Below are 12,287 nucleotides of genomic sequence, written 5' to 3'. Positions count from 1 at the left end.
AAAAAAAAAAAAAAAACAGATTATCTCGCTTACTTATCTGTCAATAACGATTATAAACTCTAGACAAAATTTCAAATAACTTTTAAAGTACTGGGAAAACAAACTGGAGGGATGGAACTAACTACAATCTGAGTCTATGTGACTTGTGTCTTGAGAACATTCCTTAATCCAGCAGGAGTTATAGGAATGGAAATTTATGTAGAAAGATGTAGTCTGTGGCTTGAAGAAATCAGAGGATGGCATCTGTGGTGACTAGAATGGCTATGTAAATGAAAGTGTAGATTCTTGGAAGGATTCTGCCAAGTGAGGCCTCAGAATACTCAAACCTGTTTCAATCTTTGGCTGATCCTTCAACCATAAATACACAGAATACTTCCAGTGAACCATGAGAAAGCAACAGACAGAAGTGGGAGGGGGCCTGGATGGGAGAGGCTAGGGAGTGCATAAAGTGCCTCTCATGAGTTCATCACCCTAACATAAAAGCTGGCTAGGGTAGCATGCATCTATAAGCAACACATTGGATAGGTACAGAGACAGCTCTCCCATTTGCCTGAGGCACTGGTGGGTGTGGGGAGGGCTTACTTTCCCACCCATGCCTCCACAAGACAGATGAGAAATAGGGGCAGCTCTCTTATGCTCACAACTTTGGGGCTGGTTCACTTACACCTGCACTAATAGGGTTGGCTCTATTGTGCTGCCTCAGCGAGGCCTGTTCTCCCAAGTGTCACTGCAAACATTTTTATATCATGTAATAAACCAAAGAAAATTAGGTGGATGGAAAGGAAGACACCAGATGTTGACCTCTGGATTCCATATGTCAACACACACACACACACACACACACACTTTGAAGTTTAAATCCAATTAAGTTCACAGCCAGTCTCTTCAGAAAGTAACTGATCCTGGGAGTATGATCTGCAACTCTAGTGAACTACAATAATTCTTATGTATGACAATTAAATTCCACCAAAGCTAGGAAAAGCACTCAAGAGAACTGACCTCACAGAAACACAAATGTCACATTTAGTACACACACACACACACACACTTTAAAGCAGTTAAGCTTATTCAAGAAAACTATTACCATACGAAATAAACTGATGGCCAACCATAGTCAACATAGTAAGTAAACAATTCAATAAAAACTCTAGATAAAAATGTATAATATCCAAAATAAATTCACTCAAAGAAGAGGGTTAGTGTCTAGAATATATAAAGAATAACAATAAGCAAAGAAAAAGTAGAACATCAAGAAAATAAGCCACTTTTTAAAAAATGGGGCATGAACTAAGCAGAGTTCCCAAAAGATGAAACAAGAAGCTGAGAAACACCCAAAGCAATGCCCAACACCCTTTGCCATCTAGGAAATGTAAATTAAAATTACTCTGAAACTTCATCTTATCCCAGTCAGGGTGGGAAAATCAATAAAAACTGACAGCAGTGATGACTCACCCTGGTTGTCAACTCGACTATATTTGGAAGCATCTAAAACCTAAGCAGCTGGGCTTACCTGTGAGGAATTTTTGTTGGTTGGATCATTTGAGGTCAGAAGACCGACTCTAAATCTGGGCCATACTTTCTGGTGGCAGCCCACATAAAAGGTCATGGAAGAAGCAGCTTGTGTTTTCTGTCTGCTTCCCTCTCACTCACTGGCAAATTCTTCTATCCCGAGCCATTTCTTTGCTGGTGTTAGGACCCACTTCCTTGGGATTCCAACTTGGACAGAAAACTCAGAGGTGTATAGAACCTTCCTGGGACTCCAGCACTAGACTGGTACTACTGAGTCGTCTAATATGATGAACTGAACAACTACTGGATCCTTGACTCTTTCATCAGGAGACAGTATTATTGGACTACTTGGACTGTAAGCCACTCCAGTAAGTCCCTTTCATATGTATATATGTTCATTCCATCAGTTCTGATCTTTAGCTAACCCTGATTAATATAACAGCACATGCTGCCTAGGACACAAGAAAAGGAAAACACCTAATTTATTGCCATGATTACAATGGACTAAAACTCTGAACTGTAAGTCAGCCTCAATGATATGTTTTTCTGTATAAGAGTTGCTGTGGTCATGGTGTCTCTTCACAGCAACAGAAACCCTAACTAAGACAGGCCATAAAGCACACATTTAAGAAAATATATCTAAAACATACATGGGTTGGGGAGAAGACTTAAGGGGTAAAGTTTGTGCTTTGTAAGCACAAGGACAGAGTTTGATCCTCAGAGTCCATATAAAGAGTGGGGGTTAGGTATGCACACTTGTAATCCCAGTGCAGGGGAGGGCAGAGATGGGAAGATCTCTCAGACTTTGCTGGCCAACCAGCCTACTCTCACTGATGAGTTCTAGGTGAGTAAGGAATTTGGTCTCAAAGAAACCTAAATCAAACCAAACAACCATCTCCACTCCAAAGGGAATAAAAACCAAACTAAACCAAAACAAACAAACAAACAAACAAACAAACAAAACCAAACCAAACCGGAATGACATACCTTTTACATACTGCAAAAGACACAACAACGAATGCCGAGGCAGCAGAAGGAAGGAGTTTCACTTGTGATGGACATATTTACATTCTAAAACCTCTTTCAGGTCATTTTACATTAAAAAAATGAGGATAAGAAAGGGGATATTTTCCAGAAAATACACAAGGGGAATTCAAACTCATAAAGGAGAAACTCAGAAGGTGCCTTGTCAATGAGGACATATTGTTGGTTAGTACCTACCTCTTTGAGGAAAACCTCCATGTCTTCTTGACTTTCAAACACAAAGGCTCTTAAGTCATTTGATGAAATATGATTTTCAACATATTTTGCATTTTTATTATCTTTCATATTAATCTAAAAAAGGAAAAAGTTAGTTTTTCTGAAATCCATTGATAATTTGAGTATATGCACATATATCTTGGATTTATTTCATCAGACTAAATTTACTGCTAAGTAATTTTAAAGCATTTTGTTTGTTACTCAGAACAGCCACATGAAGATCTGCTGCACAGTGAGTTTTAAATTATCTTAGAAAGAGCTTTAGTTTCTTCTGGTTAACTCACTGAAGTTGGAGACTTATCCCAGTCAGGGTGGGAATATAAACAGTTCTCCCCTTTCCCCAAACTTAGTACTTTTCTTTCTTTTTTTCCCCCAGACAGGGTTTTTTATAGCTTTGGAGTTGTCCTGGAACTTGCTCTGTAGACCATGCTGGCCTCAAACTCACAGAGATCTGCCTGTCTCTGCCTCCCAAGTGCTGGGATTAAAGGGGTGTGGCACCTCACAGCTTGGCCAATACTTTTCTTGGCAAAAAATCTTCTATTATACTTGGTAAGAGCTTAGAGGTACAAAAACATAAAAAACCTTGTTATGTCAATCACCAATTGGAGCCTTGGAGAAGTAAAGTTTTGCATCACTGCAACATAAATTTATTTATTTGGGTTTTTTTCCTCCCCCTACTGTGTGATTCTACCTTCAATTCATTATGTGGCTTGTGTTCTCTCACATCAATTTCATAGGTGCTGGTATTACAGGCATATACAGCTGCACACAACTTCTACTAACATGTCAAAAAAATATTTACTAATTATACATTATAGCATAAATGACTCACTTCTATGAAAGATATTAAGACAGGTAAGGGAAGAACTGTCTCAAGAATACTAAATATTTATTACAGACTGATAAGCAAAATACAAAGCAAAGCACCATACATACAGTTCTCATTAACAAAGATACACTAGAAAGTGCTATTAGATTTCACAGGAGAGCTAGATGAAAGACAAGGTATTCATTCACACAGGATGCTTTATCATGAAACAAACTATTTTTAACCAGGACCTTGGTCTTGCGATAAAGCTTAGTGGGAAAACACTTGTCTACTATGTAATACTGTTTTGTTTTTTTAAAAAGACAGTATGGTTAAAAAAAAAGGTTTGTTATACAAACATTGGCCAATACTATTCTCTAGAAAATATCAGCAAGTGTAGAAAATGGGAATGCACACAGACAACAATCTATGTAAGATACAATCATCTAAGCACACCCTCTATAAACATCTGGTGTTTGTCATTTTACATTCTTTTCATATTCAATTTCTTTATTGGAAGAAGTGCAAATGAATGAAAATGTAAGTTGATGTTCACTTTAACTTCTAGAATGGACAAAAATAATTGTTCTGGATGAGCCAGCACAGGATTTGGTTCGAAGTTTTTCCAGGGTGTATTTATTAGAAATATCTTTCCATTTGAGAACCAAAAGCCCTCATCTTGTGCAAGCAATTCATTCTATGGACAATTCCTTAAAATCTCAAAAGTAGTCATTTTGGTCACTAGCCAATGTGTGTAATTCTATCAGTGGATAATTTTTTTTTCCAGGTAAATGCATATCCTTAAGTAAAATTTATACAGTGCACCCGTTCTTCAACTTACTGTTTCTTAGAATCCTTCTCCTTTCTTTCTGGTATTCAGTGGAAACTAAACTTTTAAAAGAATTTTATAGTTAGACTGGCAAGTATAGCAGATATACCACTCTTAAGAGCATCTGGTTGATGCAGTCTCCTGTTTCACTTTGTTTTTAAATGAAAAATTTCTACATACTCTATTTAACTTATTTAATAATGCCACTTGATAGTTTGATGGAAATTACTCTATTAAATTCATGACCAATTTCATTACATTATTTGCCACAGCTTTTCTATTCCCGATGATCCAGTCATCAACACTATCAATCACTTGCTTCATTCACAAAATCCCCAGAATATTTTTATAAGAGATAATTTAAAAAAAAAAAAAAAAAAAAAAAGGGTGTGCCCATGTATGCACGTACATGTGGATGCCAGAGGTTGATGTAGGATGTTTCCCTCAATTTTGCTTCAATTTATTTGATTTTGAGATGGGGGTCTCTCACTGAACCTGAAGTTAGATCCTACTGTCTATTTCCTCAGTACTGGGATTATAGGCATGCCATCACCAGTATCCACCTTCTTTTTTTCCTCTTTTTATACAGTTTTTGGAGATCAAACTATGGTTTTCATGTTTGCATGATCAGTACTTTATAGATTGAACCATCTCTCCAGCCCCTTAGTTTTTAAACTTTTTCTAGAAAAAAAAAATCCACAGGCTTATAAACTACTATGGTTTAAGGGCATTTAAAAAGCTCATTATGAACTGAGTCCTGCAACTACAAGGCCAATGATGAAAAAACAGGGTCTTAGATGGATGGTGGAGGTGTCCACCTTAATCCCAGCACTCAGGAGGGCGGTAGAGGCAGGCGGATCTCATGAGTTCAAGACCAGCCTGGGCTATAGAGTGAGTTCCAGGACAGCTAAGGCTATACAGAGAAACCCTGTCTCAAAACAAAAACAAACCTAAAAACCCCAGGGTCTTAACAAGAATAAGACTTCTTATATCAATAAAAATCTGCAATTACTCTAATAGTAAAACTGATACTACAAAAATGAATGAAATTTCTTACCGTGAGCATTATGGGCTCACAGACCCTTTGCTTAAACCTCTCTCTGTTATTTCTCAGCCACAAGACTGCATCGTATGTGTCCCGGTACCGCTGTCTCAGCTTATCTTCCTTTTGATTCATAAGATTGTCAAAACGTATGATATGATCACCCACACCTAAATTGGAAGAAAAGTATCATTACTCTGGACACATAAGTACATCTACCTATAAATGATACAGAATATCTTCAATCTACAGGTTATAAATACCACCGAGGACAAATCTTCCAAAATCTTTTTAAAATTACTTAACACCTAAGATAAAAAAAAAAAAAGACCCTGAAGCTATTGAAAAGCAGGGCACCTGGGAAAAATGAATAAATAAAAAATTTAAAAGACACACACACACACACACACAGACACACACCAAAAAAACAACAGTATTTTTTTTTTTTTTTTTTTTTTTCCTAGCAAAAGACAGTAGCATGGACCATGAAAAATTTTATTTTTGAGAGGAAAAAAAAAATGAATATTCAGTTCCACCTTTAATGTAGAACTGAACACATAACAAAATCAGGAAAAGGAAATACTAAATTTGAAATGTTCTCAGGTAATACAAAAACACTGATATTAATTTTCAGTATCTTTTCTTAGAAAGTTAACTAAAATCGTAAAAAAATAAACAGAGGAGGAAGAGGCGGCTGGGGGAAAATGACAGAATTTAGGAATAGATTTACTCAGTGCAGGCGTGGCAGGAGACAAATCCCAGATGAGGACCACAGAGGCGGCCTTGGAAACAACCTGGTTAGATGGAGAGCAGGATAGCAAGAGGCAGAATTAAGAAAAAAAAGTTAGGTTTTTCTCTTTCCAAATTTAAAGAAATGCTGGGCTGGTGAGATGAATGTAAGGAAACACCAGAAGACTGTCTTCTGACCTCTGTGTGTGCTCAGTAGCAACTGTACATTCAGCCACAAAAATAAACTACAACAAATATTGTTTTCAAAAAAAAGGAAAATTAAAAACCTTAAAAATCTATCACTATGAGGCAATCCAATTATAATATACCTGGCTATAGGTAAGTTTAGAAGTCTGTTAAGAAAGCATATACAGTCATGGTCCCAATAAAACTACTTTGAAAACAGCAAAAAGAGACAGGAGAGGCTTGACTATGAAAAGTAAGGATGGGAATCCTGCATTAGTACCTGAGCATATAAAATGTTCACTCAATACTGACAACTACTACAGTAACAAATGTCAGTATTACTAATATAGTAATTTTGGGAATTACAATAAAAAGGAGGTTAGGTGATGGTGGCACATCTTTAATTCCAGCACTTGGGAAGCAGAGGCTGCTGGAGCTCTGTGAGTTCAAGGCCAGCCTAGACTACAGTGTCCCAGGGTAGCCAGGGCTACAAAGAGAAACCCTATCTTGAAAAATGGAGAGACAGAGAGAGAGAGGGAGAGAGAAGAGGGAGGGGAGAGGAAATTTGAGTTAAAAGCTATACTCAGAGAAAACTAGGTATGTAAAGTTAATTAAGGAACACTGAAATACGATGTGATAATAGAAGCAGGAGTGTCCCAGTAAACAATGGGTCTGATGGGGAGCATCACTTTTCCTGAATTGTTTTCAACTGTATGTACCAAGTATTCTGATAAACAGATAAAAATGGATCAAAGCTCTCAAGTTTGATCTATAAGCAAGTCTCCATTTTATAAACTATTCTTTGCCCCCAGGAAACTTACTCCGTTTCTGCTTCTCTAGCATCTCCTTTTCTCTTTGTTTATCAATGATCTCGCCTTCACACAATCCCTTTTCCTCCTGAACTCGCCTCAGATCATTTGTGATGGCATCAATCTGAGGCTGAAGGTTCTCGCAGTTCTCTGCACTCCTGAGCTCATTCTGCAAGTCCTCTATCATCCTGCGGGTGTTGCTTATCCTCTTCTGCCGGTCATGCTCTTCATTCTGTTTGACTGTTAAGGCCTGCTGAAGTTCCTTAATCTAACAAAACAAAAAAGTAGATTAGTTAGTGTCTGAGATTGTTTTCTCCTGGTCTATTCATTTTTTGCAGTAATACAGTTTTAAATTGCCTAGGGCAGTGGTATGGTACCCACTGGAAGAGCTGACTTGTTTAATACACAGACCTAGAGTTAGTTGGTTCACCATGCACTCACACACTGTGGGCACTCCTCTCATTAAAAGAGAGAGGTATAGGGCCAGGCAGTGGTTGGCACACACCTTTTAATCCCAGCATTCAAGAGGCAGAGGCAGGCGGATCTCTGTGATTTCAAGGCCAGCCTGGTCTACAGAGCTAGTTCTAGGACAAGACTCCAAAGCTACAGAGAAACCCTGTCTCGAAAACAACAAAAAACAACAAGAACAAGAGAGAGGTATACTAGCAGGTAAGTACTTAAGAGCAACTTAACATATAGTTAGTGATCGTTAAAACAGTAAATAAAAACATATAAAACCAGTAGCCTAAATATTTACAGAAAGTAAATGTAAACCATACATATGACCAAAATTAAAAAAGAAATGATACTAATTGTAACTTCTTTCTTTTAAGCCAAAAGAATCTTCTTTCAACAAAATTATCTTCTACCAAGTTCAAGTTAACATTGAAATTTTTATCATCAATCTTGATATTTAAACTTTTGACTTATAATCAACATAAATTATTTTTTAAAATCAGATGTATTAGCTGTCACTTGTTGTCAACAGAATTTAATCAAAATAATAGTTTACCAAGAAATACCACTATCTTTAAAAACATATATAAATGGGGGACTGTAAGGTGGCTAGTGATTAAGAGCCCTTTAAAGGTTTTGGGTAAATTCCTAACACCCATATGGCAGCTCACAATCATCTGTAACTCCAGATTCAGGGGATCCATTACCCTCTTGTAGCCTCTGAGAGCATTAGGAACACACATAGTACACGGACATACAAGGAGGCAAAACACCAGATACATAAAACAAAACAAAACAAAAAACCCCTAAAAAGCCCCAAACAAACCAAAAAACAAAAACAGATATACACAAATTCATACTTCTACATTTAATTTACTTTTATAACTAGAATGTTGTGTTAAAACAGATAATTTTATCACACTATATAATTTTATTTCTAATTCACATTTTCTTTTTTCCATTATAAGCTATAATAAAGAATACAGAAAATATAAACTTAGAACAAATAAAATAATTTAAAATGGAACGTCTTTAAGATTTTATACTTCAATGCCTACTTGTATCTTATTTATAAAATATTTGTATTAAATGGAATCACTCAAGCTTTACTGGAAGCTTTTTCACTATCCTCCCCACATATTCTTGCAAAATAAAATTTTAGTTTGTTATCATGTTTTGTCATGTGACAGCACCACACTTTATTCCCTATAGTTAGGAATTCCTTTCTGAAAATTCAAATTTGGGGCTATCAAGAAAATAAACATATGCCAAATCCTGTCTTGTATATCAAACTCAGAGAAATAAATGAAAATAACAGAATGTTTACATATATGCACACACTGAAAATTAAAGAAACAGACAAGAAATCACAGTGTTCAGCCATGAAACTCACAAAATCCAAATCATTCAGGAGAATAAGTGATTGTGTCAGAAGGTAAGAACAAGAAACTACTAAACACATGAAAATGTCTAAGCCAAAAAAGAGACAAGAAACCGAACATACATAAATTTTATACTCTCAGCATCATGCTATTAAAATAATAATAATAATAATAATAATAATAATAATAATAATAATAAAAAAGAAAAAAAATACCGTGGATTAGGCAAAGTTTGCCAGAAAGTCTTTAAACTTAGACCTTAAAAAATAGAAACACACCCCAATGACTCCTTCCTTTTTGGTTGTTTTCTCAACTGTAACATGTTTGCTACCTTCTTCCTATATACTATCAACACCATCGATAATCACATCAGTCCAGCCATGACTGGTACTGATGATGATGAACTTGAGGACACAGCAAGTTTAAACCTTACATCTCCAGGTTTTGTTAGATCTTACTTTACTGTTGCTCAATCTCTCTGAATGTACTTTCTTACTCTAGCAAAAACTTGGGTATTTCTGGAAGATATTTCTCTACTGAGCTCTCCCAAGTAGTGACTGACCATAAACCTTTATGCTAAGTTTAATGCCACAGGCAGAAGTCCCCTTCATGACAATTACTCTCCTTCCTTTTCCATTGCACTCTATTCAGTTCCTCTTAATGCCATGGTCTCAGACTTTGCTACCCATTATCCTTGTGGATTAACTACTTCCCTCAAAGTTCTCCCTCACTACTTACAGACTGATGACTCGAGCACCTGATTCACTGTCTTCTTTAATCCATCATTATGCCTGTGGGTCATGTGACTTCAACCTAAACACAGAAAGTCAATCTTTTTTGGTCTCTGTGTTTCTTTACTTCTTTAACTTCAATGACATTTTCCTTATATTGTAGACAATGTAAATCACCAAAACCCACACTGCTACTGAAAACTGTATTTCTGAAAACTTATTAATTACTTCCTTTTTTCCACTATATTCAGCCTATATCCCCAGTCTATCTAAATTAAATTCACAGGACATACTGACCCATTTACTAATATCTCTATCCATCATCTCCTTTACTTCTTTAGTCAACTGGGTTCCATAACATGCCACTCAATCATTCCCTTGCTAAGACCCATTGATCCTCCACATATATGTTATACTAGAAAAGAAAAACCTTAATTCTGACTACATGTTTCTGCTATATCTAAGCAACTGAAACAAGATAAAGCATCCTAGGAAACTGGCCTAATTTTGCATTTATAGTCACAAAAACGGCTCTCAAAACTACTATGGGCACATTTGCACTCTTATGTAAATTCTTCTCATTTCTTCCATTCTTAAGCCTTAATGCTGTCTCCCACTATTAAGTCAGCTCATGTCCTTGCCACACACTCCACTGAAAGAATAGTTTAAAAATCAGTGTTCTTCCTCTTGTCTTATTTTAAACTCATCACATCTGCAGTTTTCATCATCCACAATGTAAGACCAATTCCTATAAATACCTAACTCTATCCCCTCCAAGACCACTTCAAGTGAGTTTTTCCAAATTATTTGTAAAGAAAAACCTTTGGAAATTATCCCAAGACACTGTAAGCCTAGTTTTATCAATTATTATTACAATAAAATATCAATAGATGTCTTAAGAAACACACAATCTAAGACAAATGCACTTTTAGGAATTCCAAGAGAAATGAAAGCATAAGGCCATTCAAAAAGGCATACAAATGCCTGGAAGATGGCTCAGAGGGTAAAACACTTGCTGTGCAACTGTGAGAACCTGAGTTTAGATCCTGTATGGGTTGATTTTGGTCAACTTATTACAACCTAGAGTTGTTTGGGAATGGGAACCTCAAATGAGAAAATGCTTGCATGAGACGGCCTATAGGCAAGTCTAAAGTATATTTATTTTGATTAATGACTGATGTGGGAAGGTCCAGTCTAGTGGGGGCAATGCCACTTCTGGGCAGATAGATGGTCCTGGGATTCTAAGAAAGTAGGCCGAGAAAACCATGAGGAGATAGCCAGTAAGCAGAGTTTCTCATGGGTTTTGCTTCAGCTCTTGTCTCGACATTCTTGCCTCCAGTCCTGTCCTGACTTGCCTCAATGATGAACTGTGTGTGACCTGAGAGTTATAAGTGAAATAAACTTTTTATTTCCCAAGCTGATTTTGGTCATAGTCTATCACAGCAATAGAAATCTAACTAAGACAGAAGCCCAGACCCCATGTAAAATCTGGACTTCTGTAACTCCAGTGCTCCTATAGAGGCAAAGACATGAGGACCCTCAGAAATCCAAGGGCCAGCTAGCTTAGCTTACAGTGGCCAACAACAAAAGAGACCTTGTCTCAAACAAGATAAAAGATGAGGGCTAGCTGCTGACGTTTTCTGACCTCTACATTTACATTGTGGCACATGTAAGTGCCAGCATCCACATGTACACAAACGCAAAGATACACAAGGATACTTACAGAGAAGTTAACAGTCTCAAGCTCTCAAGCTAGGAACTATTTTAAAAGTTTATTAAATAGCAAGTAAGTTATCCTAAGAAAACGAGCGAACACACTAAATTGAATGAAAATAAAAATACAACATATCAAAACATACAGGGTAGAGCGCAAGCAGTGTTGAAAGGAATGTGTAACACCAAGAGTGTTCACAAATGTCTCACATCAGTAAATTACATCTCAATAACCCTGAAAAAGAGCAAAATAAAACTATAGCAAGCAGCAGAAGAAAAGTAAGACAAGAATAAACAGAAAGGAAAAATAAAGTAGGAAACCAAACCAAAACAAAACAAAACAAAATAAAAAAAACACCCAAAAGCAATGAAGCTAAACAAAGAGGGTAAATCAGTAAAATTAACAAACTTCTGGAAAGACACTAAAAAGATAACTAGGAGGAAAAATTGGAAGAAATATAAGTTGCCCATGAAATAACTCATGGATCTCACTATAGTCTCTAGAGATGTACTGGAGGATACAAGGATACACATAAATTTGACAATTTGAACAAAGCAAACCAGTTTGCTTTCTAAACACAAATTACCAAAACTTATAAGACTATGAAATAGAGGATATATGAATAATCTGAAAACCATGTTTAAGAAATTTAACTCAAAATTTTAAATACTTCTAAAATAAATTTCTAGGGAGCCTACAAAATGGCTCAGCTGGTAATGGTGCCCACCACCAAGCCTGATAACCTGAGCTGATTTGATCCCCACATAGTGGAAGGAAAGAACCAACTACTACAAATTGTTCTTTGACTTCTACAAGCATATATATAAATACA

The 12,287-nt window shown here is 36.4% G+C and overlaps 1 protein-coding gene across 2 annotated transcripts in view; it reads right to left on the bottom strand.

The window, feature by feature from the left end:
* Positions 1 to 12,287, bottom strand: part of Smc5 (structural maintenance of chromosomes 5) — a 65,110-nt gene that overhangs the window by 31,406 nt on the left and 21,417 nt on the right. For both annotated transcript variants that reach the window (XM_051200152.1, XM_051200153.1), the window contains exons 9-11: positions 7,185 to 7,440; positions 5,464 to 5,618; positions 2,731 to 2,844 (exon numbers count right to left, since the gene is read on the bottom strand). In XM_051200152.1, coding sequence (XP_051056109.1) covers positions 2,731 to 2,844; positions 5,464 to 5,618; positions 7,185 to 7,440 — 525 coding nt within the window. The remainder of the gene's footprint in view (positions 1 to 2,730; positions 2,845 to 5,463; positions 5,619 to 7,184; positions 7,441 to 12,287) is intronic.

Source organism: Phodopus roborovskii, unplaced genomic scaffold, assembly GCF_943737965.1.
Source record: "Phodopus roborovskii unplaced genomic scaffold, PHOROB, whole genome shotgun sequence".
NCBI classification, from domain to species: Eukaryota; Metazoa; Chordata; class Mammalia; order Rodentia; family Cricetidae; genus Phodopus; species Phodopus roborovskii.
This window is presented reverse-complemented; position numbering and strand designations above follow the sequence as displayed.